Below are 25,691 nucleotides of genomic sequence, written 5' to 3'. Positions count from 1 at the left end.
AATAAAAGTCGGTTCGGCGCTGTAGAGCCTACAATGTGACGTCATTTGAGGTTCGGGGGGGCGGGTATCGCCCTAAAGTCGGCTCTTCGGTGCTACTGAAAGTTTCTGACGAGCCGAAATAATTTCGGCACTACAGCGCCGAAACAGCGGTAAAATAGGAGTATGAATCGGCCCTGAGAAAGAAATAGCCAGCAAGTCCTTCTGGTACTTTTAATTCGTACTAAAGCGCACAGACAAACACAGCAGACACAGACTCGGGGTGCTGGCTATTTCTTTCTAACGTGGTACCTCCACTATGTTTGGTACTTGTTGAGATATTTGGAATTCAGATTAGCTGTTCAGGATACGTCGTATCCACATTGAAGCCACACCGAGATCCACAAGATTAGCCTATGCAAGTTTCATGTCAGGCCTTTGCAGACAAGCTCCTCCAGGCGCACCACTGACTGACTGCAGCTCATTCCAGGAGAGACGTCGGCCCCCCACTGCCCATAGAACACACTGCCCCCCACTCCCCACAGCCCCCCACTGCCCATAGAACACACTGCGCTGTGCTTTTGATGTGCTGATGAAAGGCGGCCTCGGTGGATGGATGTTGGAAGGTGTTGTGTTGCTGCGTAAGGTCGAGCTGCCCGGTGGATGGATGGATGTTGGAAGGTGTTGTGTTGCTGCGTAAGGTCGAGCTGCCCGGTGGCTGCTCATCTCAGCGGCACGCACGGGCGAGCTGCTCCTGCTGCTCCGGATGGAAACGCCGACGCCATCAATGGCTGTCAGTCTTACCCGCTTCCGTCAGCCTGGATTGACAGGCACGCGTACTGCAGTGCTCACAGCCTCACACACACACACATGGCTGTGTTGCTATACCTGTGAGGACATCATTAATGCAGTTTTAGGATGGGATTCATGAAAACAATTGAAAATATCTGAAGAATAGCCCAAACGTTTTGAATATCACAACATTAGTGTATAGTTTTAGTCCTATTTTAGTCATCTGAACTATCCAAATATTTAGTCTTTTAGTCCTAGTCAACAAAACGAACATTGCCACAATGGAAACAAGCCCTCAGAGCTTTTTGTGTCAACTTATCCATGTAGCATTATTGTATGCGTACCACTGTACCTTTTGCAAAACTGTTAATAAAGTATTCAATTAATCAATCAATCAATCAAAAAAACATAAATAGTTGAAACTTTGAGATGTAATGTTTCTCGCGGCAGCGACAATATATCCCTATGTCTCACACCAGCCAGCCGCCATTAGTAAGATAAACTAAAGGAGATTTTAGTCTCAACAGCATTGCTGAAATGATAATAATATAGTTTTTGTTCCATGTTTCATAATGTTGGCGTGCAATATGCAATAATACTCGATAGTCATAATGTCAAATCTATGCACAGTTCAAACCCGGCTCAGTAGCTCTGTATTGAGCGTGAGGGCCATTCAAAGCACTGTTGGAATGACTTTGTGAGACGAGTCTGTAATGAATAATTACAGTCCCGGTAATTGAATTGTATTTTTTTGTTATATTATTTGGTGATTCGGGGCAAGTATAAAACTGACGTTTTAATAGCCATACAATTCACAAGACCTCATTTGGGCTCAAAGGGAGAGAGAAGGTTTCATTTACTTCCCCCCATTTGTTCTGCTAACGTTCTGTCTTCGACTACAAAAGTCATGCTTTCATCAATATTCATCCAACGGGGGTAATTGTCGAAGCGCCTTTTTATGTTTTTTGTATGCCGCTAATGCTGTGTTTCCTATAATCACGTCTAACATCTCTAAAAGGATCTCTTAAATTAGTTTAATAGTGGCTGCCGAGTTCGTTTTGTTTGAACTGACCATAAACTATGAATCATCTTTAATGTGACCAGGCTCTCCTACTGTAGAGTGTTTTACAATTAGCTTTGTACATCTGTAGCAGCTGGGCCAGGAAGCTACATCCTTCATCTATTAACAGAGTGCACAGAACACAAACAAGCCCTGGAAACGTCCTATCAGTGGTTCCTGGAAAAGGAGCCTTTTTGTTCACTAACCCCTTAGTCAAAGAAGAGGGAGCTTTTAGCTTTGGCAAAAGGCACAGCACTGTAATTGCTGACATTAACTTGAACAAGACAGTAAGCTTTATTACAACAACAACAAAAAACCTGTCTGAGAAATGGTTTCCATATTATATTTCGTTGTTTTCCCCAGTTTCCCATGCTGTGATTTATCAGGCCGAATGTGCATCTTCTCTCCCTAGCAAACAGGGCTCCCATTTATAACCAGGCAGACATGTGCCTTCTATTTGGAGTTATTAATCAGAGTTGACTATAGCCGGCACGGCCACTGGAGCTCAGACTGATAGACTCTCCGTCAGTAGGGGGAAAAGCCTGTCACGTCCTGCAGACAAATACACAGATTTATGGACCCGTGGAGCCGGGCTACTCTCTATATACAGTAGCACAGAGGCATTTGCCTGAAAAGAGCAGCTTTGAAAATGGATCGTTGCTATTTGAACGCGCAGTTGGTTTCCCTATAAACGGGGGGGGAAATGGCGCCGGCATGGGGTGGCAGGGCCGAGAGTGAGTTTATGCTTATTAAAAGTGAGATGATGACTTTCCTGGTGTACCCCTTCTGTGTTTCACATGAGTTATGGCCTTGACTAATTAAGTGATTAAATCCCTGAGTAATACTCCCTGTCAGATCTGGTAAAGATTGCCAGGGGGTTTAGAATGTGTTCATTAGAAAACCAACACAAAACCCTAGATAGACAACAAGCCACACTGTCGCTGCTTTATGACCTTGCTGTGACAACAAAAATAAGATGTCACGGCGGGTCTCTTACAAAACCCAATTGTCTAGGGGTACAAGGCAATGCAACATATGGAGGAGACACGGAAACCAAGGTCTAATGCAAGTATTTATTCATAATATAAGGTTGAATAAATAATATAATCAATAATCAGTACAATAAATGGCTCTTAACTATAAAAGAAAAGACAATCAACGGATATCAAAACAAACGGAGTTATTCCTTTCCGAAGGGAATAACTCTTAATCAAAGGTTCAACACACAGATAAGGCAAAACAGTTAGTTAACAGTTAGCAGTACGACGGATGGGGGAAAGACCCTGGATGATGTTTCCCCAGTCACTGTCTGGGGGTGAATGGGCTTAGTAGACGTGAGAGCTACGGCCGTTAGCTCCCTCACGTGACCGTCAGCCAATCGGGGAGGTTGATCAGGCCTCCACGGTCATGGCCAACAGGAGTACCCAGACACACAGCGGGTGACAATCACACTGTCTGAAGACCCATTAATATACTCGGCCATCCAACTGCATGGGAGGAGAGTTAGTCTAATACATGTTCATAACTGCTGCTTTGTATAGGTATATATACATATTAGAATAAATCCATATACACATATATATATACTATACCAATACTAACACCATATAAATATATATATATATCATTAGCAATAATCATATTTATAATCCAAAATAACACTCATAACTCATAACACTCATACTTAATCATAACACACACGACCATAGTCGTGACAGGGTCAAACAAACATGGGGGATTTTCGACTATTTTGATCCGTAACTTCAAGCCCCCTCATGCCTCCTTTTTCATAGTCCTTGACTAATGCAATGATTTGTTTAGTGCGTGCGTGCGTGCGTGCGTGCGTGCGTGCGCGCGCGGTTGTGTGTACTCTCTGTATCCACTGTCCGGCTGCTGTTGCTGTGAGGGTTTTGGTGCAGCGGCCTATCTAACCTCCTTCTGTCATGCAGCGACAGCCCAAAGAGATTAGCTGTATGAGTGTCTGGTTTCCCTGCGGATCCCCGGCCTCAGTCCATCACAGTCCCGGCACTGAGCTGCATCTTTGGGGCTCAGGAGGGGTGCTGGGTGGGGTGCGGTGGGGTGGGGGGGTGGGGGAGGGTCGGGCTGGGTCATGGAAAACTGTGGCCACGATTGCAGTAATCCCGTTATCTCTGCCACTAAAGCTGGCCACTCTAGTGACCTGAAGACATGACCGTTAAGCTGCGTCTGTTTCCCTTCTCTCTCTCTCTCTCTCTCTCTCTCTCTCTCTCTCTCTCTCTCTCTCTCTCTCTCTCTCTCTCTCTCTCTCTCTCTCTCTCTCTCTCTCCCCCATGTTGCTGTCAGGGCAGAAACCGCTTATCTCCTTATTCTATCTTTTTGTGTTTTTTTCCCCCATAAATTTACGCCCTACTTGATCAAACTACAGTGTCACACGAAAACATCAAAAGTAGCAGATCGGCAAGCTCGAAAACCAGTTTAGTTACGCATTTAGAGCTTGTAGATCTGCTGCTTTTGCCGTTTTTATATTTGAATCCTGAAAAGTAAGCGTTTTGGACATATGAGGTATTCACCCTACAGAGACGTCTTCTTCCCTGCCCTCTCTCTCTCTCTCTCTCTCTCTCTCTCTCTCTCTCCTCCTAACTCCCGTTGAAAGTTAGGGGGTGGTCTTGGCACGGCAGAGCCTCTTAAATTCATAGTCCTTGCACGACACCGCGGGCTATCTTTAATTCCGTCAGAACAAAAAGGGGTTTTCTCTCCTGCAAGTACTCTGAGTTCACGCCTTAAGCTCATGCATCTTAATGCTGCCAGCCTCGTAGGAGAAAAAAAGGGTTGGTTTTGGGTTGTCCTGGGGAACTGCTCACTCTCTCTCTCTGCCCACATCGCTGGTGCGTGGAAAGACAATTTAGCTCTCTGCTGATGATTAATATGTGATTTGATGCACTAATTCCAACCTTGCATTGTTTCTCCACCAGAAAGAGTAAATAATACGGTCGAATTTAACGTCTCATCTATTAGCTCTCGCACGTCATCATTTGTTAACAGGATAATGGGCCGTAAAGAGGGCCATTACTCTCAGTTCAGAACATATGCTGGAATCCTGCTCTCTCTCTTTGTCTCTCTCTCTCTCTCTCTCTCTCTCTCGCACGCGCGCGCGCACACACACACACACGCACACGCACACGCACACACACAAACGGGACAAATAAGCAAACTATATGCAAACAGAACAACGCAGCTTTCAAAGCCAGCAAAGCTTGATTTGTACTTAGACGCACTCCAGCGGCGCGCGGCGAAAGTATATAGCAGACCTAAAATAAGCTCACAGCGTCGTGTCACAGCCGCGACGCGTCGTAAGCTTAAAGGTCTGCTATTTTCAATCCGCGACAAAACTAAACACAGATCAGGCTTAAAGCCGGGCAGCGAGTGCCAACCGACTCTGTGTTGTCTCTCGTCCTGTTCCATGGTCGATGGTAAAAAAAAGCCGACACCGTGTTCTGGCATCAGCGCTGTCATGCTCGTTCTGAACCCCCGACCACCGTTGGACACAGAGGGGTTTAGTATTCACGCTAGTGTAGCACCAGAGATGCTGATAACGGGATAATTGGCATTCAGCCGTCTTTCTGGGGTTACCCGGGGCCGACCGATCCGCCGCCGCTAGGTCAGATCCCCGATCAAAGTCCGCCCTGGCCGCCAATTTGAAATGCTAATCAGGCCCGGGCTAACGAATAATCGCGTTTAAGAGAATGCGTTAAATGAGGCCCTCTCTGAAAAGCCTCCCATAAACTAGTCTTTTGTCTGCGTAAGAGACATAATAGCATAGGAGGGGGTTTTAATTCTGTGGAGAGACGCTCTGCCCTCTGTTATTATCTCATTAGACCCCCTCGCTTCCACTCAAAGCCGTCATCTGACCTCCCTGTGAGAGAGAGAGGGCGGTGGGAGCATGTCTGCGCTGTGCTACAGTAATAGGAATATTATTCTATAGCTTCTTCACAGTGGTAGAAAGTTACTAGGTACATTTACTTATGAGCACTGTACCTAAGGAAAGTTTGGAGGTATTTGTACAGTACATGAGTATTTCTAATTTCCAATACTTCTACTCCGCTACATCTCGGATTCCAAATATTGTACTTTTACTCCACTATCTATTTGAAAACTTTAGTTACTTTGTAGATTTAATTTTTCTTATTTTTTACAAAACGTACATTAACCACTTCAGCCCTGTATACATTTAGGCTATTTGAAAATAGCCAATCTACAAGCTCACAATGTGCATTGTGAGATTGTAGATCTGCTATTTTCAAAAGATTTAGATTTAGATTTGAAAACTTTAAATGGGACATTCTGCATAATGAGTAGCCTAATTTTACTTTTACTCAAGTGCATTTTGAATTCCAGACCTGTAGCCCAGGGGTTCTCAACCCGTGGGTCGCGACCCCTCGGGGGGTCGCCAAATTATTTTGGGGGGTCCCCAAAATATTAAAAAAAAAAAAAAAAAAAAAAAAGAATTTAATCTTATTTTCACGATTTTTCAAAAATAGCAGACCTACAAGTTCATAGCGCGCCACTCGGTGGCGCGCTATGAGCTTGTAGATCTGCTATTTTTCAATAGCTAAATTATAACAATGCTTGAAACATCAAAAGGGGTTCCCGCCCAAAATGGTTTAAGGTTATTGTAGCAGTCAATTTATATTGGGGGTCGGGAGGGGGCGGGGCGGGGCGGGGGTCCCGAGACATTGCCAAAGCATTTCCGGGGGTCCCCGGCCAAAAACGTTGAGAACCCCTGCTGTAGCCTACTTGTAGCAGAGTATTTCTAATGTTTCATATTGCAGTATTGATACTTGTACTTAAGTGAAACATGTGAGTACTTTTTTCCACCACTGCGTTCTTCATCCGTTGAAACAGCTCATGATGATCCAGAGTCTTTTTCCTCACATCTGGGCCGAATTAGAATAAACTAATGTTATGAAGACAAGAAGCCAGAGATAACCACATGGGAGAATAAAATTATTCATTTGAACAAAGACCGAACCACTTGGCAAACATGGAAATTAGCAAAGCACAAGAGCAAACATGGAAATTAGATCCGCGGCTCTGAACTCAAAAGTGCTCATTCAGTGAAAGAGAGATCATATCAAGCAAAAAGAAAAAGCAGGTAGAGATTTCCAAACGGATAATTAACGGCTTCCTTTTCCGTTATAATTGGAATCGGTCGAGCCCGTTGTGGGGAAAGAGTGCAGAAAATTGAATCAGCGGTGTGCAGATAGAAATCACAGCCATTCTCCATCTTAATTAGATGCCTTTGCACAAATCTTTAGCGTGGGCAACCATGCTAGCATGGCGCTGATTCTCACCATATGGCTGCTATCTGTGCACACATCTCCCCTTTCACAGCACTGCGCTGAGCACTGAGCTTTGGGAAAGCTCACGTGCGTATTTTCTGCACATTGCGTTTCCCATTCTGTTAGCATCTTGTTCCCCTTTAGCAGAGATAAAAAAAAACAACAACAACAAAGACACTTCTCTGTCTGTATAGCTACTCTTGAAGGTATTCCCTCACGACTAATTTCAGATTTGTTTATTTCTCCATTGCTAAAGGCTCCTTTGATTTGGTGGGGGTGGTGGTGGGGGTGGCGGTGGGGGGTGTGTTTGAGTGCTCTCCAGCGTACGAGTAGAGGAACCCTTCAAGCTCGCTGCGTCCGGCTCCAAGTAAACGGAGGAGATCAGAGGAGGAATGTGGCACACTTTACCGTCCCCTTCCAGATGGTCATTTGGATAACAACAAATGGTCCATTGAGCAAGTCCCACGGAGATTAAAATATTAGGCATGCATTTACAAATCTCTGCTGGCACAAAAACAAAAATGAAATTAAGGAGACTCGCCATGCGAGAACAATGAGCAGTTGACTAATGGCTTACTCAGTCACTTCATCACAGTCCAGGTAGCTAGTGGCTCTCTTGCCGCGGCTGCAGCATTTGCATGCTAATGTGATTCATGAGAGCTAGACGTGCGCGCACACACGTTGGCAAGTGCGCGTACACACACGCACGCACACACGCGCACACACACACACACACACACACACACACACACACACACACACACACACACACACACACACACACACAGAGTCAGGGAAATAACCTTGCGGTGACATTACAGCACTGTTGAGACAACTTGGTCCAACCCGCTGAGGCATCATGCAGGGATGCTATCTCCTAGCCTGGGATGTGTGCCTGATTTGCGTTCCTCACGCGTGTGTGTGCGTGCGTGCATATGTGTGTCTGTGTTTAGAGTGCGTGTGTGTGCGTGCGTGCATATACGTATGTGTGTCTATGTGTCTGTGTTTAGAGTGCATGGGGACATTCATTGCACGTGTGCAGCACACCAGCCTGACTGTGTGCATTCACCCGGTCGTTCATTGTGCTTTGTGGGTGCAGCTATGTTTACCTAACCCGGTTGTTTGTATGTCTCGGTCCGGACACTCTGGGACACTGAAGCCTGGTTCATACAAGCTCACTGCTAGTTTTTGAAAAATATTGAAAATGTTGAATAAACCTTTTCAGATGGGGATCCCCGGCCAAATGCAAATTAATTTCGGGGACCTTGACTTGAAAAGGTTTGAGAAACACTGTTTTTAGAGTAGTTTCAGAGTCAGACATAACAACACATCTTCTCCCCCCATTAGGAAGTGGTGCAGATGGAGCGGCAACTCGGGGGCCGGCTGATCGACGAGCCACACGTCCTACTGTTCAAAGACAGCTACCACAACCTGCGGCTGTCCATCCACGACATGCCACTGGCCCACTGGAGGAGCAAAGTGCTGGCTGGCTACCAGGTACTATTTACAATTTACGCATTTAGCAGACGCTCTTAATCCAGAGTGATTTACAGTAAGCAAGAACAACACATGGTAATACATGAAATACATAAAACTTGTCATCAAGAATCACAAGGAAGCTAAGAGTTGAATATCTGTACAAGGGTATATGTCTACATAAAATGCTATCTAAATTACATAAGTTGAGCCTTTGCATACGCCTGAAGGTCGTTGAGGCTATAGGGCAAGTGCTACGGCAAGTGCTATGGGCTAAGATAGAGTCTGAAGAGGTGGGTTTTCAGACTACGGCGGAAGATTGGGAGTGAGTGCAGTTCTGATTGCAATGGGGAGTTCATTCCATAGTTTTGGAGCCAGAAGGGAGAACAGTCTGGGACGTGTGGACCGTTGTCCAGGCTGTTTTAGTGAAGGTTCTGCCCGCCTCCCTGTGGGGTGCCATACCTTTGGTTGCTACCAAGTACAGGGAGGGCAAATTGGTATCCCGACCTGAAAATGCATTTTCTGTTTAAGTTTTTCTTTGCTGCTAGCTTGTAGCATAAATTTAGTTGACCTATGCCAGCGCCTGCGTCCACTTTAAGAGAATCAGTTTCCTCCCCGCTGTAGCCCCATGCACACACTCACTGTAACCATTGGCTATCATTAGCATTAGCGCACACTGTTTACCTGTCTCCAGACACGTTTACATGTCGGGAGCGATGCGAGACAAAGTCACAAATGACATCCGAACTTTGGATGGCTGATGATCACCAAGGACAGCGCTCGTAGATTCTCGAGTCTTTGAACTAAGGTAAATGGAGAGGAGTTGTAACGTCCCATAGCTGGTGGTGACAGAGGCGTTGCATAGCAACCGGATCAATGTTAAAAGCTGCTCTGGGGCTCAACCACTATGTTCACGGAGTATACGGGGGGGGGGGGGGGGGGGGATGGATGATAATGTCCCATAGCTGGGGGGTACGAATATATTCGTACTTCGCTAATAATTAGTTTAAAGCAGTTTATTTAAAGCAGTGGCTCTCAAAGGTGTGATCCATTCCTCGTACAGATACGCGCAAATCCCCCCCCACCCCCCGGACAAAATAGGACATATGGTCAGCCTATAGGTAAATGTATTTAGTTACTTACTCCCAGTTGCATGCTGGGAGATGTACTGTAGTAACACCGAGGACATGCCTGGCAGGACTAGTCGAAGCTACACATCACCTCGTTTTATTGCTGATGAGTGTTCATGCTCCAGCTCTCTCTCTCTCTCTCTCTCTCTCTCTCCCTCTCTCTCTCTCTCTCTCTCTCTCTCTCTCTCTCTCTCCCCATGGACACAGTTATTTGTTTCGTTGCGGAGTGCAGAGTTTCAATTAAGTGTGTTTAGGTTTTTGCTTTGGTTGATCACTTTAAAGATCTGCACAAAGCAGTGATTTTGTGTGGTTGTTGTTGTGTGCCTGCGAGGCAGGACGTTTCAGTCTAGTGGTCTGTCTGTAACCTTGGCACAGCTTGTGACTTAAAGTCACTCTCTGAACTCCAGAGGAAACTTAGTTTGTGTGTCGTATCTCGTATCTCACTAACTTTTTGAAAATCCACACCCTACTTGATCATACTACAGCTTCACTCAAAAATATAAAGATCTTCAAGCTCAAAATTAATTTGAATTCGGAAATGTTTTCGACATGTAAAGTTTCCACCCGACAGAGACAGAGAGTTGGTGTGTGTTCCCTATTATTTTGGGCTAGTACTCAAAGGAGCACCTGGCCATGTAGTTTGGTGCGCACAGCGGGGGGGGGATATCCTGCCACAACGTTATGCTGCATTCACACGGGCAGATGCAACAGATGCAAAGCTACACAGTAGTACACCTAGTCACAGACAGTGTAGTCGTTAAGCAGCAGGAGGATCCCACTAGCAGCAGGTGTGCGTTTATCACTAGCACAACCACAAACGTCCAACACATATACAATGAATTACTCACCTAATGCTGCCTGCAGATTCCATGTTTAATTCCAGCATGTGTAACCTACATTGTTTAAGTGACAGATAGTTTTCATATTGTAAATATGGTCGCTAACGTGGTTTACAGCTGAGCTCACCATAACTTTCCCTTTCCGTTTTAAAAACTGTCATCGTAGCTTGTTTACAACTGAAACGGACTTCCTGTCCTCTGACTTCCTCATCAAAATAAGAGCTACTTGTAATCATTAGTCAACACTAATTTTATTTCTTTGTCTACTTACAGGACGTTAAAATCTAATTTGAGTGCCTTTTGAGTGCCTGTCAGCATTCTCTAAATTCCTGTCTCTCAGCTGTTGCCTCGCATGCCTTTGATGTACCGCGCAGAAAACGTTTTGACGACGCATGCGCACTGGCGCCCCGCTTGTGTGCACCGCTTGTGTGCACCGCTTGTGTGCACCGATTGTGTGCACCGCTGCTTGTAGGCTTGTACTGTACATGGGCAATTTTAAATACTGATGTGTTACTGTTTGTATGTAGGACCCCCCTGGAACCTGCTCAACAACGCCACTTTGAGAATGGATGTTTACTGTACAGGTATATGCCTGTGCGTTTGGGACATATATGAATCTTAAATAGATTAATATATTGAATATGTGTGCGTGCGTGCGTGCGTGCGTGCGTGCGTGCGTGCGTGCGTGCGTGCGTGCGTGCGTGCGTGCGTGCGTGCGTGCGTGCGTGCGTGCGTGCGTGCGTGCACAATATGCTGGATTGCATTGGAGTTGCTTACTGGCTCAGAAGCTGCTGGCTGATTGATTATACTCAATGGTCCATCCTGTAAAAAGGAGCTGGGCTGAATACAACACTATGTAATATTATGTGGAACTAACTCGACAACCCCTGCACCTTTAGCCCTCTCTCTCTCTTTCTCTCTCTCACACACTCACTGCACCTTTATCTCTCTCTCTCTCTCTCGCACGCACGCACGCACGCACGCACGCACGCACGCACGCACGCACGCACGCACGCACGCACGCACGCATGCACACTGCACCTTACACACACCCCCTCTCACACACGCATACACTGCACCTTTATCCCTCTCTTTCACTGCACCTGCCTGTCCAACTGCACTGCAGCCCAGAGAGAGAGAGAGAGAGAGAGAGAGACAGACAGACAGACAGACAGACAGACAGACAGACAGACAGACAGACAGACAGACAGACAGACAGACAGACAGACAGACAGACAGAGTTTAAAGAGAATGTGTGTGCTAGAGATATTGAGAAGACAAAGAGAGAGAGAAAAAGGAGAGAGAGGTAGAGGGAGGGAGAGAGAGGAGAGTGTGTGTGTGTGAGAGAGAGAGAAAGGGAGGGAGTGTGGGAGGGAGGGAGAAAGATACAGTAGGAGTGGCTGTGACCATGTGAGCAGCACCACCAGGTCCCCACAGACCAGAGCAGGCAGTGCGAGAGGAGGCTGGTGCCAAGTAAGCATCAACAATGCACCCTGAACACAACCCTGAACAACTGGCGTATTCCTCCAGACTGTGCCTGTTCATTTGGAAGTGTTATTCCCCTCTCAGCAGTCCGGTCAGAAAAGGCCGTCAGAGTCCCCGGGGCCTTGTGAAAGGCTTTCTGCATCTCTGCCCCATGCGCCCTGTCTGTCAGTGTGCCTCGGCCCCCGCTCCGTCTGCCTGGGTAACAGTGCCCCCACTTGGTCAGCGTAACACACTGCGGGCAGCAACCCGCTTGTGCACAGCCCCTATTCTGATGAAAGCTGTCAGTGGTGGACCAAGTACTCCCATTTTTGTACTTATGTGAAAGTATCGATACCACGATGTAGTCATAGCCTACCCTGTTACAAGTGTATTGTAACCGTTAAAGTATTGACAAGTACATAATGCATAATGTCCCCTTTCAAATGTATACATTTGAAAATAGCGGATCTACAAGCTCACAGCATGTCACAAAGAGACGTCTTGTGAGCTTGTAGATCAGCTATTCTCAAATAGCCTAATAGGGCTGAAGTGTTTAATATATCATGTTTTACAAAGTAACTACAGTTTTCAAATGATTGTAGTGGAGTACAAGTACAATATTAGCTTCTGAGATGTAGTGGGGGTAGTTTTGAAAATTGTAAATTCAAAGTACCATACCTGAGTAAATGTACTTTGTTACTTTCCACCAGTGTCAGCTGTAGCTGCTGATATGAGGTCGAATGAGGAGTCTGCATTGCCCTGTTTTTTGTACGGAGTTGCCTTCTCGGGGGATATGAAAATGAGACATGAATATGGAACAAGAGACAAAAGAGAGATACAGAAATGGTTAGCCATGAATACATTCCAACCAAACACTCCCCGGTACACTGGCTGTTTGCCAGATGCAATCATGTGTTGTGCTATAACAGAAGTCTTGTGCACTTATCTCATTCGCACGCACGCACGCACGCACGCACGCACGTAATACCAGGCATGTGGCACAGAAAATATCAATCATATATAAATGGTGTGCCTTTCTTCAAAGCGCTTTACAATTTGCATATCGTCTCTGTCGGGTGGAAACCTCATACGTACCTAAGTCCAAAACTGTTACTTTTCATGATTCAAATTCAAAAGTAGCAGATCGACAAGCTTGTAGATCTACTATTTTTGATGCTTTTGTGTGACGCTGTAGTATGATCAAGTAGAGCATTGTTTTATGAAAAAACACCAAAAGTTGGAGATAAGGGATTTCTGCCTGAAACTTTGCGTCCCCCTCCAAATATTTGCATTAATAAAAAATATGGAAACACGGTTCATCTTTCCCCCAGCTAGCCTAGCTATGATGCATTTATCGTAAACAACCCCCACATTTGATCAGTTCTGTGATCGACCAGACAGGCATCCCAGAGCTCCCTGCTAAGAAACTATTGAAAAGGAGAAGACAGTGTTTCTAGAACCTATTCTTAGTGTTCTCAAGCTGTTTTGCCATACAGTGTGTTTGCACAATATGTTGCAATGCTACGGTTGTTGTCTAATAATAATCACCTGGCTGTTAGTTGATTACAGTCACCTGTTGCTTACATCCACGATGTGTGTGATGTGATACTAGGAGGGAGATTTATATGTCTGTTATTGTTCTGTTCTTGGATCCGTTCAGCCATGTCAGCCAGATGAGGGTGGATTTGCTCATGGGAATCGGAGGGTCCATGATCTGCTTTTGACAGATAGTATATTTGAGTGTTGCAGCAACTCCAGGAACAGCAATGTGTCCCTGTCTGTCTGTCTGTCTGTCTGTCTGTCTGTCTGTCTGTCTGTCTGTCTGTCTGTCTGTCTGTCTGTCTGTCTGTCTGTCTGTCTGTCTGTCTGTCTGTCTGTCTGTCTGTCTGTCTGTCTGTCTGTCTGTCTGTCTGTCTGTCTGTCCGTCCTGAACCTGGGGGTCTGGATAGGGTCCCTACAGTACAGTACAGTACAGTACAGTACAGTACAGTACAGTACAGTACAGTACAGCAGGGGTTCTCAACCCGTGGGTCGCGACGGGTCCCCAAATTATTTTCAATTTTTTTATTTTTATTTTTATTTTATTCACGGTTTTTCCAAAATAGCAGACCTACAAGCTTGTAGCGCGCCACTCGGTGGCGCGCTATGAGCTTGTAGATCTGTTTTTTTTCAATAGCTAAATTGTAGCAGTCAATTTATATTGGGGGTCGGGAGGGGGCGGGGCGGGGGTCCCGAGACATTGCCAAAGCATTTCCGGGGGTCCCCGGCCAAAAACGTTGAGAACCCCTGCAGTACAGTACAGTACAGTAACTATAAAAGTAAAGTTGCACCACTCAGTTCACACAGGTGTGATTTTGAGTGGTGCTAGTCACTCCTATACACAGCAATGTGTGTCCCTGCCTGGTTGGCTGGCTGGCTCTGTCTGTCCGAGTACGGAAATAGTGTTTGTTGACCACCAAGTGGTATAGTGTTTGTTGACCACCAAACAGTACAGTACAGTACAGTACAGTACAGTACAGTACAGTACCACTCAGTGTTTTCACCCTGCTTCTGGTCAATTCAATATATTCATTGTGTGTGTGTGTGTGTGTGTGTGTGTGTGTGCGTGTGCGCGTGTGTGTGTGTGCGCGTGTGCGTGTGTGTGTGTGTGCGTGTGCGCGCCCCACAGGAGATCCCGTTCTACCACATCTGGAACGGCTCCCAGCGGTACCTGCACTGCACGTTCACCCTGGAGCGCCTCAGCCTGGCCACCTGTGAGCTCACCTGTCAGCTGTGTGTGTGGCAGGTGGAGGGGGAGGGGCAGAGCTTCAGCCTCGACTTCAACATCGCCAAGGTGAGCTGCCGCCCCGCCACGCTCAGCGCATGCAATGCAACACGGCCGGCCGGCCGCGCTCGTTAGCGGTTTTAGACATGTCCACTTTTAATTTCAACAGATCAATTTGGTTCCATTTGTACACTCAGAGTTATAGACCCATAATGGTCCCTTTGGAACCGCCTCAAGGAACCCTGAGTATAGTAGTGTACAGTTGGAGGCCATCGATATTGTCCTTTTCTTTTTGCTGAGGTTTGCGTGATCTGCGCAAAAGGACAGTTAACCCATTTTGGGCGGGAACCCCTTTTGGTGTTTTAAACATTATGTTATAATTTAGCTATTGAAAAATAGCAGATCTACAAGCTCATAGCGCGCCACCGAGTGGTGCGCTACGAGCTTGTAGGTCTGCTATTTTTGAAAAATCGTGAAATATTTATTTCAGAAAACTGGAGGATTTAGAAGGATTTTTTTAAATTTTGAGGTCAGGCCTAAATGGGTCAAATGATAAGGGACAATATCGGTGGCACCCAACTGTAGTAGTGAGTGGCGTTACTGTATAAGAGTTTCACCATTTAGAAATAGGACCTATGCACACAAGCACCTCAATGTGTGATTATTTTTGCTACGTTGTTCTTGCTGCTACACTGTTGAGGAACCTAAACCGCTCCGCTCGTATATGTACCAAATAACATCTTGAATATTTGAATCGAGGATGTTACGGCAGCTGTTTGCATCCCACTCTCGTCAGACAGACAGGCAGTCTTTTAGTTGTGACCAACTAAAAGATGTACTATTGATTTCTGTACAGAAGTACTGATGTATGGACCTATCCCATGCCCTAATGCCTTTCTCCCCCCAAAAGGACACCCGACCTGTGGACTCTGACTTTGTGTTAATGGACAGTAATGCCACGGCCTTGGCAGGCCCCAGCGCCTTTCAGATCCCATATCTCATCCGGCAGAAGATCTGCAGCAGCCTGGATGCCCCCTGTCCCAACGGAGCCGACTGGAGAATGCTTGCACAAAGACTTAAATTGGAGAGGTAAATAGCTACGGTACAACATCCTTGCGCCTTATCTGTTACCCTTGAGTGTAAAAAAAAAAAGATAGATTATGCATGGGATGGGTCCCCCTAAAAATACAGTGGAATCTCTTTGCCCATTCCTCTTGGGAATGGAGGGTTGCTCTGGAGAATGTGATGTTCGGGGACACAGAAATGCATTGAGATTCCAGTCCTTATCTGGTTTAGAACATCGAAATGTGCAGCCAAGGCAGGCAGGCACACTCCCCCCGAAGAGCTCTGCACCTTCTGTTATCCACACAGTCGTGTTGCTTCGTTTGCAATAGATCAGCAAGAAAATTCCACCAATTACACACAATCAACAGAAAATATTTTTGCATCACTGTGTTATTGTTTGGGGGATAACCATGCTCATTCAGTAGAGCGCTGGGATCAGGGATTGGAGGTGCAGTCGTACAGTCGTACACACGTGGATCTCATTCAGTAGAGCGCTGGGATCAGGGATTGGAGGTGCAGTCGTACAGTCGTACACACGTGGATCTTGCAAAGCTAACACTAGAGGTTTAATGTGGACTGATAGCTAGCTGTCATTCCTCTTCTAAACCAATCACATGACCTTCTTCAATTTCCCCCTGATAGACATAAGCAGCTTACGCGGATGTGTCCACAGAAAGTGTTTGTTTGTTTATTTATTTATTTATTTTCACGCTCTATGAATATCAAAAATACGAAGGCCTAGAGTGCTTCAGAACCACACAACAAGAACGAGTATATTGTTGGTAGGTTTTAATGTCACATCTTATTAGCACAAATAGCGTAACCGAAATAGCGGAGAAAATAAGGGATAAAACATGGATGCCAGAAAGGGAATGTGTTTATCCTCTACCGTGTTTGTTGATGTTTTTAGACCTGCCTCTTCCTTGAGTTTGATTGGTCAGTCGAAAGAAGAAATGATGAGTTTCACTTCCTATCCCAATTAGGACTGCAACCTATTGATTATTTACTTAGCGATTATACTACCGATAACTTTTCGATCAAATAATCGATTGAGAACTTTTTAAACACATGTTATACTATACGCCAAAGTATTTAAAATTGCAGATCTACAAGCTCACAATGTGTTCTGAGGCGACGCATTGTGACCTTGTACAGTAAATAGGCTATTTTCACTATTTTTGAAAATGTTGACACTTTCCATCTATAATGACTTGCCCAAAATAGAGATTGATTATTAATATATTATCTTATGAACGTATCGACTATAGATTATGTCTTTACTCTTTATAATCGATTAAATCGACCCCTACTCCCAATGTTGTAATTTCTACTTTATGCACCTAGGATTTTCGTGTTTTAGCATTCTACCAAAAAGACGCCAAGATGTGAGGCACGGAGAAGAGCAAGAGGGGCTCTACTAACTATCTTTACCATAGAAGAGCAAGAGGGGCTCTACTAACTATCTTTACCATAGAAGAGCAAGAGGGGCTCTACTAACTATCTTTACCAGAGAAATGTGTGGCAGAAGAGCAAGAGGGGCTCTACTAACTATCTTTACCATAGAAGAGCAAGAGGGGCTCTACTAACTATCTTTACCATAGAAGAGCAAGAGGGGCTCTACTAACTATCTTTACCATAGAAGAGCAAGAGGGGCTCTACTAACTATCTTTACCATAGAAGAGCAAGAGGGGCTCTACTAACTATCTTTACCAGAGAAATGTGTGGCAGAAGAGCAAGAGGGGCTCTACTAACTATCTTTACCATAGAAGAGCAAGAGGGGCTCTACTAACTATCTTTACCATAGAAGAGCAAGAGGGGCTCTACTAACTATCTTTACCATAGAAGAGCAAGAGGGGCTCTACTAACTATCTTTACCAGAGAAGAGCAAGAGGGGCTCTACTAACTATCTTTACCAGAGAAGAGCAAGAGGGGCTCTACTAACTATCTTTACCAGAGAAATGTGTGGCAGAAGAGCAAGAGGGGCTCTACTAACTATCTTTACCAGAGAAATGTGTGGCAGAAGAGCAAGAGGGGCTCTACTAACTATCTTTACCAGAGAAATGTGTGGCAGAAGAGCAAGAGGGGCTCTACTAACTATCTTTACCAGAAGAGTGCCGGCAGCTCAACAAAACATTTCCCTTCTACAATCTGCTTAATTGTTCTACCTGGGAAGTTAGCAAGCTGGCTGGCCTGCACTAGACCGCACAAAATCAAGAGTAATGTGTCTGTGTCTGGCGTATACTTGTTACTTAAAAAACACAGGTTGTTTCTCACCGTTACTGTACTTTATCTTCGGATTGCCTTTATACGTAGGAATGGAGCCAAGACAGTCATTGATCAATTAAACTCCAATTTAACTTCTTCCTGGCAATGGAATCAAATACGTACACTTCGTTTTGTCCAATCAGTTTACTTACTCCAATTAATTCTAAATTGAATTGATGCGGTACAGCTTCAATTAACAGTGTTTTGTCCAAACGTAATCGATTCTCATTTGCGCCCTGTAAAGGAAACAACGCCCTGGCATTGCTTGGGCCTCGATCGCCCTTAACAACATGTTGGAAATGCAGTAGCACCGTGACATTTGGCCATGCAGTGCTTGTGTATTTATTATGTGTACAGAATTCGGACTGGGGGGACTAAACGTGACCAATCAATAAAAACTTAAAATGCCAAGAGCGTTGTATTTGACTCGTACTCCCTGGTGCTGTGCAAATAGCTGCTACTGCAACACGCTACTAGATACGCCAATGCTTCGCCCAGTAATGTGACTGATTGGGGCGGACAATGCTGGAGTCGACGCTGAATCCTTTTTATCTGCTATCGTCTCTGTCGTCGGGTGGATACCTCATATGTCCACAACTGTTACTGGTACTGTTCAAATAAGAAAATAGCAAAAGTACAGTAGCAGATTGGAACTTGTGGAGATGCTACTTTTGATGCTTTTCTGTGACGCTGTAGTGTGATCAAGTAGGCTAGTAGGGCATTCATTTATAAAATAACAATCACACTCGTTGTGAAGTGAGGGGTCGCTATTATCATCATACATCACATTCCGTGCTCATACAGACACACAAAGCTCAGCTGTGCATATAGGCCCCTCAAATACACACAAAACTTAGAATATAGCAGGTTTCTGCCTGACACTGACGACATTACAGAGAGGATCGTTCACATTCTGCACAAGCATATTTCTAACAAGTAGAGCCCTTATTGTCGCCTGCGCTGCGCCGTGCAGTGTAAGACAATTTAAGAGAGGCGGTGTGTGTGTACCATGAAATTCAATTGGACTAAAGAGCAACACAGCCATTGCGTTCTCTGCCCCCTTGTCTCCCTGCAAAGTAACCATACATCTTCATCATCATCACAAAATGGCAAGGCAGAGTGTAAAGTGAATCGATAGATTTTTTTTAAGTGACTTTCCCTGCCCTAGGAGAGGTCTGTCTGTGTACTCTGTCCAACTTGTCTCAAGGTGAAATAGAAAGACCCCGACCTCCCCCCATCACACACATACACACACACACACACACACACACACAGCCTGTCCCCCAAGCCCATAAAACACGCATGCACGCACTCGCTCTCTCGCGTGCATGCACGCACACACACACACACACACACACACACACACACACACACACACACACACACACACACACACACACACACACACAGCACACCTACCCCCGTAACCTTTGTGCCAAGGGTTCATGCATTCTGTTTCTAGTGTCACATGCGCATAGCGGTCTATATAACAGTAACAGTTAAATCCCCAGATATTTGGAGAACAGAAAAAGGCCATTAAATCGAACAAGCCTCCTGGAGGTACCTCAGGGATCAGCCCTGAGTCCACATCAAATGCTGAGCGGCTGCCTGGGACGGACCACTGCTTTGTTGTCATTGATTGGGTTTGATCCTAAAGGTCCTGCTCCTGAAACGGGAAAGGTTGCCTCCCACTCAAGTGTGAAAGTGCATAATCGTTGCTGTGTCGAGCAGAAACCCTGTATCTCCATATTTCAAAAAAATATTATTTTAAAAATATTATTACCAATAAGACGCCCAATAAGACGATGTCTTGAGTGTACAGGGTTTGATGAGGTCAGATCAACATATGGAATGTCAGAACATGTCACCTCCATGGACAGTATATGGAGATCTAAGGGCGGTAGCGGCGACTTTCTCTTGATTGTACAGGGTTTGATGAGGGCCCAGGTAGGGCCGGGCCTTAATTTTTGGGCTTGTTGAGAACTAGTTTTCGCCGGCTTGCTGGGTGCGGCTGCACTAATAACTTTGGGGCAGGCCCGTCTAGAGTTTGAATGGACAGGTGGGCCTGTTGAGAACTCTAGTTTTCGCCGGCTTCCGGGCGCGGCTGCACTAATAACTTTGGGGACGTTTCTGACATATATCCATATATGGAGAAGGGTTTGAGATCAGATGTAGAGTTGCTGGCCAATATTGATGACATCAGGGATCTCCATATATGAGCTTGACACGTGCCATTGCCGACGATTAAAGTCAATTGAAGCCTAATTTTGATACTGACGCTTAACGCCATTGCCGACGGCCTTCGGCAATTGAGCTTTTATAGCGCGTTCGATTGCTTGAGCCAAAATGCTACTCACGTTAGCCGGTTAGCTAGCTGTGTTGTTAGCACAGCACTGGATCGCCCATCTTAGATCGTCGTCGCCATAAGAATCCATTCTATCCATTTCTTTCAATCGCCTGTATCTCCTATTCCTTGTCCCAGATGGCATTTTGGTCAAAACAGCGTTTCTTTGGCATCTTCTGGCATCAGATGTAAACAAGGCCTGTCCGCTTCGTGTAGCTTCCTAGGTTATGACTACTGCTCATGGACCGGAAATGGCGGCTTTTCAAAATAAGAGCTCAAATTTAAAAAATGCTGGCGTGAATTAGATCCTAATTTTTCAATAAATGCTAGCGGCCTAAGTGCGACAGCAGATGGAATTTACTATCTCCGTCCCTGATGATGTCACGTGATGTCACGAGACCTGGGCACCATCTGGGGGCTAGCCTGGGGTGACCAACCAAACAACACACTGACGGGAAATGCGACTATTATTATACAATTACAATTATTATAAATATATTCAGTTTTTTCCTCGTAACGTCAAATACTGTGTTCCAAAAATAAACAAATGATCCTGTCAGGTTGACTCATATGGATATGAAGAATCAACTGACGGACGAGAAAACTAATGTTACTGCTGCCGAATTTGTAAAAACTTTCGCCGGAAACAGAATGTATCAAAGTCTGTGACTGACACCTCCCGACAATATCGCAGAGACAGTTTGTTTATTCGTGTTATATGAGACGATTCTAAGATTACCCAATGTTATTCTCCAGAAATGACTTCCGTAACCCAGGGGATGAGCGAGTGACGTCAGGACTTCGGTGCTCTAGCGGGTATTTTAGTGGGATTTATAAATATTGAACCAATGAAAAGTAACGAGAGCTTGTAACGAGAACTGTAACGAGTTACAGTACTGGACATACAAGGTTTCCACCCAACACGTTAGGATTTACACTATAGGGCCAGTGTCACCATCACATGAAAAAGAAGGAAGCTTAGGCACTGTAAGTGACCCTTCTAATTAAAGTTGCATGAGATTGACTGTGATGGTATCTTCAAGGTCTTCAGTGAGCAAAGTCGGATTATGAGCGTTTTGTTAGGTTTTTGTCTTCTTTCTTTTACAGCACTTTGACATGATATCAAGGCATGTCACCGTGCTGTATAGTGTGCAGCTGTGCACTGTGAAGGACTGGCTTTGAACGACACGCAACATACCATATTTCAAAGAAAGAACGGATGAAAGCGTTTCACTGAAGCTCTGCGTAGGTTTAGAGACAAAATGTAATGTTGACATGTGTACGTATACACATATAGCATCCTTTGAAAAAAAAACAAACATTGTTGTTCACTCCCATTGACCTTTCTGTGTCTTTTTCTGTCTCCTCTCCTCCTCTCCTCTCCTCTCCTCTCCTCTCCTCTCCCACAGACACATGAGTTTCTTTGCATCCAAAGCGAGCCCCACCTCTGTGATCCTGGACCTGTGGGAAGCGCAGCACTTCCACAGCGGGAACATCAACCAGCTGGCGACCGTCATGGCCGACATCGGCAAGCAGGAAGCCATGATATTCCTGGTGTCCGACGGCGAGTGCTAACCCGGAGAGGGAGAGACTGGTGCAGAGCAAAGTGCAGTACAGTTCAGTACGCAATGACGACAAGGGTAACTGCAAGGCGGGGAAGAAGAGAAGAGCTCGTTGTTCGCCATGCCCTTCTCCCTGACATTAGAGGATAAATTCAATGAAAAGAATTAACCGTAGGTTCAGGTTTCCCGTTCCCCTTGTAAAAGAAGAAGATATCTTCAAAAAGAAAAAAGAGCTTAATGTGGCAGAATGAATGGACGAGGGAGGAGTTTGGACATGAGTTCATAAAAGCAAACACAGTTTCGCTGTTCTGAAGTCGGCCCTTTATGTTCAGCCAAAAAAGATTATCTTTTTTTGTTTTACCTGTTTTTCTTTTCTTTTCTTTTTCTTTTTCGGAGCAATGACAGATAAAAGTAGTCCAAACCCTTGGTTTTACTTGAGACTTAAAGTCACGTGAAGCATTTTGTACAGTACAGCTGTACTCTGTCCTTATATCCAATAAGGAGCAATATGCAAAAACAGTGCTACTTTTAACGGTCGTTAAAGAGAAATACATGGAGAATTTTGGAATTTTAAAAATAGGAGATGTGACAAAAAGCTAACGTTGCTATTTCTGTCAACATTCACACGAAACGGTAGCGCTGCGCTAGCCTTTTCAGGTAAAAGACTAGAGGGTATTTATGCAATTGGCTGTTTCATTGAATAACATTATTGTTTTGACATTGAATACAGTTACGACAAGGTCATCAGGGTCTGTGAATGTCACGTCACTCCCCAAAGCCAGTGGCATTATAGAGTTGTTCCACACACACATACAGTATGCGTTATCATCATCTATCTCTGAAAAAGACAGGGAAAAGCTGTAGCAAATCATGGACTAATAGGTTGCAGATAGATTTTGTGTCAAAACCCCGCAACATGCCTCAGTGGCGTCTTGTTTGCCTGTTTTAAGTCAAGCCGGTATCACAACTGTGAATGTACCATCTCCATTCTGTGAGACGCTCCAGCAGCTTTTCTTGTTTTTCCAAATCGATACGGAGGGAGGGGTTTGGGGTTCGTTGAACTTCTGAGGGAAAGTGTGAGTAATATCTTCACTGAAGTCACATTTCAAAAGCCATTTATATTTGAAGCCCCGGTGACTTTGATCTATCCGGTTTATTTCGAATCTTATATTAGCCAAATGCCTCATCGCAGTGGGCTCTCTAACGATTTACACAGCTTCTGAAGGAGGGCATTCTAGCGGCACACTACTGTGCACCGTCGCTGTCGGCTGGAAAACCTGTATGTCCAAAACCGTTACTGATCAGCAAATGGAAATATGTGTTCTAACGAATCATTATTTAGTCTCAAGCACTTGTTGTCTTAAGTTTCATTGGTTTAAAAAACCCACAGACACACTGTTAACATTCTCTTTCAACATTCTTCAATGGTATCAAACATAGCAGATCTACAAGCTTGTGATGCGTCTCAATGCGACACTTTGTGAGCTTTTAGATCTGCTATTCTTTTGATATTAAGATGAAGTAGAAACATACAATGTTGCATCGTGGAGATACAAGGTTTCCGCCCCAACGGGCACACGACATATACGCCGTAGTGAATGTCTTAAAAACTCATTTCTAAAATGGCATTGCCAACCTTATTAGATTACTACCGTGGGAGAGAGAGAGAGAGTTTGATTGATTGATTGAAGAATTTATTAACAGTTTGCAGAATTACAGTACATTTCAAGCACAAACTCAATACAAAGGCTGTTAACTGTGAGTGGACGACCCAATTAAGCATTACACTTGTTTCCAACAGGGTCCACCATGTTCAAATCATCAAAACATTTAGAGACGTACAAATAGACACTTCTATAGACAGAACAGGAATTCATCAAAAAAGAATTCATCAAAAAGGAGGTAAAAAGGGAAAAGAAAAATATACAGTGAGGGGAAAAAAAGGGGGGGGCGGGGGGGGGGGATTCACGTTCAGCTCCGTTAAATTGTTTGTTTTCCTTGGAGGAGCTGCGTTGGGTCCCCAAGTCGGCTCCGTGGCCGTACCTTGAGTTGGCTGTGTGGCCGTGACCATCTCTTGTGTTGTCCTTGCGCTGGGTCCCCAAGTTGGCTCAGTGGCCATACCTTGAGTTGGCTGTGTGGCCGCGACCGTCTCTTGTGTTGTCATTGCGTTCGTGTTTGAGGGATTCCGATTTTACAGGGGCCAGTTTCGAATTGCAGCCGTCCGTAGGTGCCCTTTGAGAGCGGTTTTGAAAGAGTCAAGGGATTCGCATGTCTTAATGACAGTTGGTAGGGCGTTCCACATTTTAGTGGCATAGGAGCGAAAAGAATTTAGTCCCTTGTTTGTGCCGAATCTGGGTTGTACATGGTTCGTTGCACTCCCTCTGGTGTTGTGGGTGTGGACTTCGTTAACATTAAGGAAGTATCTAGACAGGTACATGGGTATCTTGGTGGTGTATCGAATCTTGTGGACCAGACCCATTGCAAGATGCTGTACTCTGTCGTCGACCCTAAGCCATTCCAGCCTGTCGAAGTGGGCAGGGGTGAGGTGGGTTCGGGGGGCTAGATCAAGTAGGAGCCTGACCAGTTTGTTTTGGGAAGTCTGGAGCCTGGTTTTAAGGGCCTTTGAGGTGCTGTGGTACCAGGAGGTGCATGCATAGTCAAAGAAACCCTGTACAAGGGCTCCTGTTAAGGTCTTCAGGGTGTTTTTGTTGACCAGTGAGGAGATCCTGTAGAGGAATCTTGTTCTATGGTTGACTTTTTTGATTACGTTGGTGGCCATTTTATCACCGGAAAGATTAGCCTCCAGGATGGAACCTAGGTAGGTAATTTCATCTTTACGTGTGATAACATTGTCACCCACTCTAACCAAGAAGCCATTTGCCTTGCTGAGATTACTAATAGAGCCAAAGAGAATGGATTCAGTTTTTCCCAGGTGTAAAGATAGTTTGTTATCAGCGAGCCAGGTGCAGATTCTACCGAGTTCAGAGCTGAGGGCATTTTCAACCTGCAGTTTGTCCCTGTCCGAGACCAGCAGTGCTGAGTCATCTGCGAACAGGAACAAGTTGCAGTCACAGGCTGAAGTCATGTCGTTTACATATATTAGGAACAGTAGAGGCCCTAGTATGCTTCCTTGTGGAACGCCACAGCTCACTGGGAGGGGGGGGGACAGTGTTCCGTTCACTTCCACCATCTGTTCTCTCCCCTCCAGGTAGGATTGCATCCAGCTCACTGATGTGCTATCGAAACCAATTGCTTTTAGCTTGTTAACCAGTATGGAGTGGTTCACGGTGTCAAAAGCCTTTTGGAGGTCCAGCATGACCATGCCGCAGTATTTGCCAGCGTCCACCTCTTGTTTGATGTGGTCGCTCAAATAGAGGAGGCATGTGTCAGTGGAGTGGGATGTTCTGAAGCCAGATTGGAACTCGTACAATAATTTATTAGTGGCAAGATACTTTTCAACCTGTTCATAGACTATTTTTTCCATCACTTTCGAGATGGAGCTAAGAATAGAAATAGGGCGGTAGTTGCCGGGGTCTAATTTACTCCCTTTCTTGTGCAAGGGGGTTACTTTGGCCAGTTTGAAATCTTGGGGGACCTGTCCCTGTTTGATGGAGAGGTTTACTATGTGGGTGATGA

General features: G+C 45.1%; 1 protein-coding gene across 2 annotated transcripts in view; it reads left to right on the top strand.

The window, feature by feature from the left end:
• unc5a (unc-5 netrin receptor A) overlaps positions 1-23,134 on the top strand; it is a 299,074-nt gene extending 275,940 nt beyond the window's left edge. For both annotated transcript variants that reach the window (XM_079501568.1, XM_079501567.1), the window contains 4 exons: positions 8,494-8,643; positions 14,724-14,888; positions 15,730-15,908; positions 21,903-23,134. In XM_079501568.1, the coding sequence (XP_079357694.1) occupies positions 8,494-8,643; positions 14,724-14,888; positions 15,730-15,908; positions 21,903-22,068 (660 nt within the window). In that variant the 3' untranslated portion in view covers positions 22,069-23,134. The remainder of the gene's footprint in view (positions 1-8,493; positions 8,644-14,723; positions 14,889-15,729; positions 15,909-21,902) is intronic.
• Positions 23,135-25,691: the final 2,557 nt, after the last annotated feature.

Source organism: Electrona antarctica, assembly GCF_951216825.1.
Source record: "Electrona antarctica genome assembly, chromosome: 1".
In the NCBI taxonomy this organism is placed as follows: Eukaryota; Metazoa; Chordata; class Actinopteri; order Myctophiformes; family Myctophidae; genus Electrona; species Electrona antarctica.
Note: the sequence above shows the minus strand (reverse complement) of the source record. Positions and strands in the feature narration are given on the sequence as shown.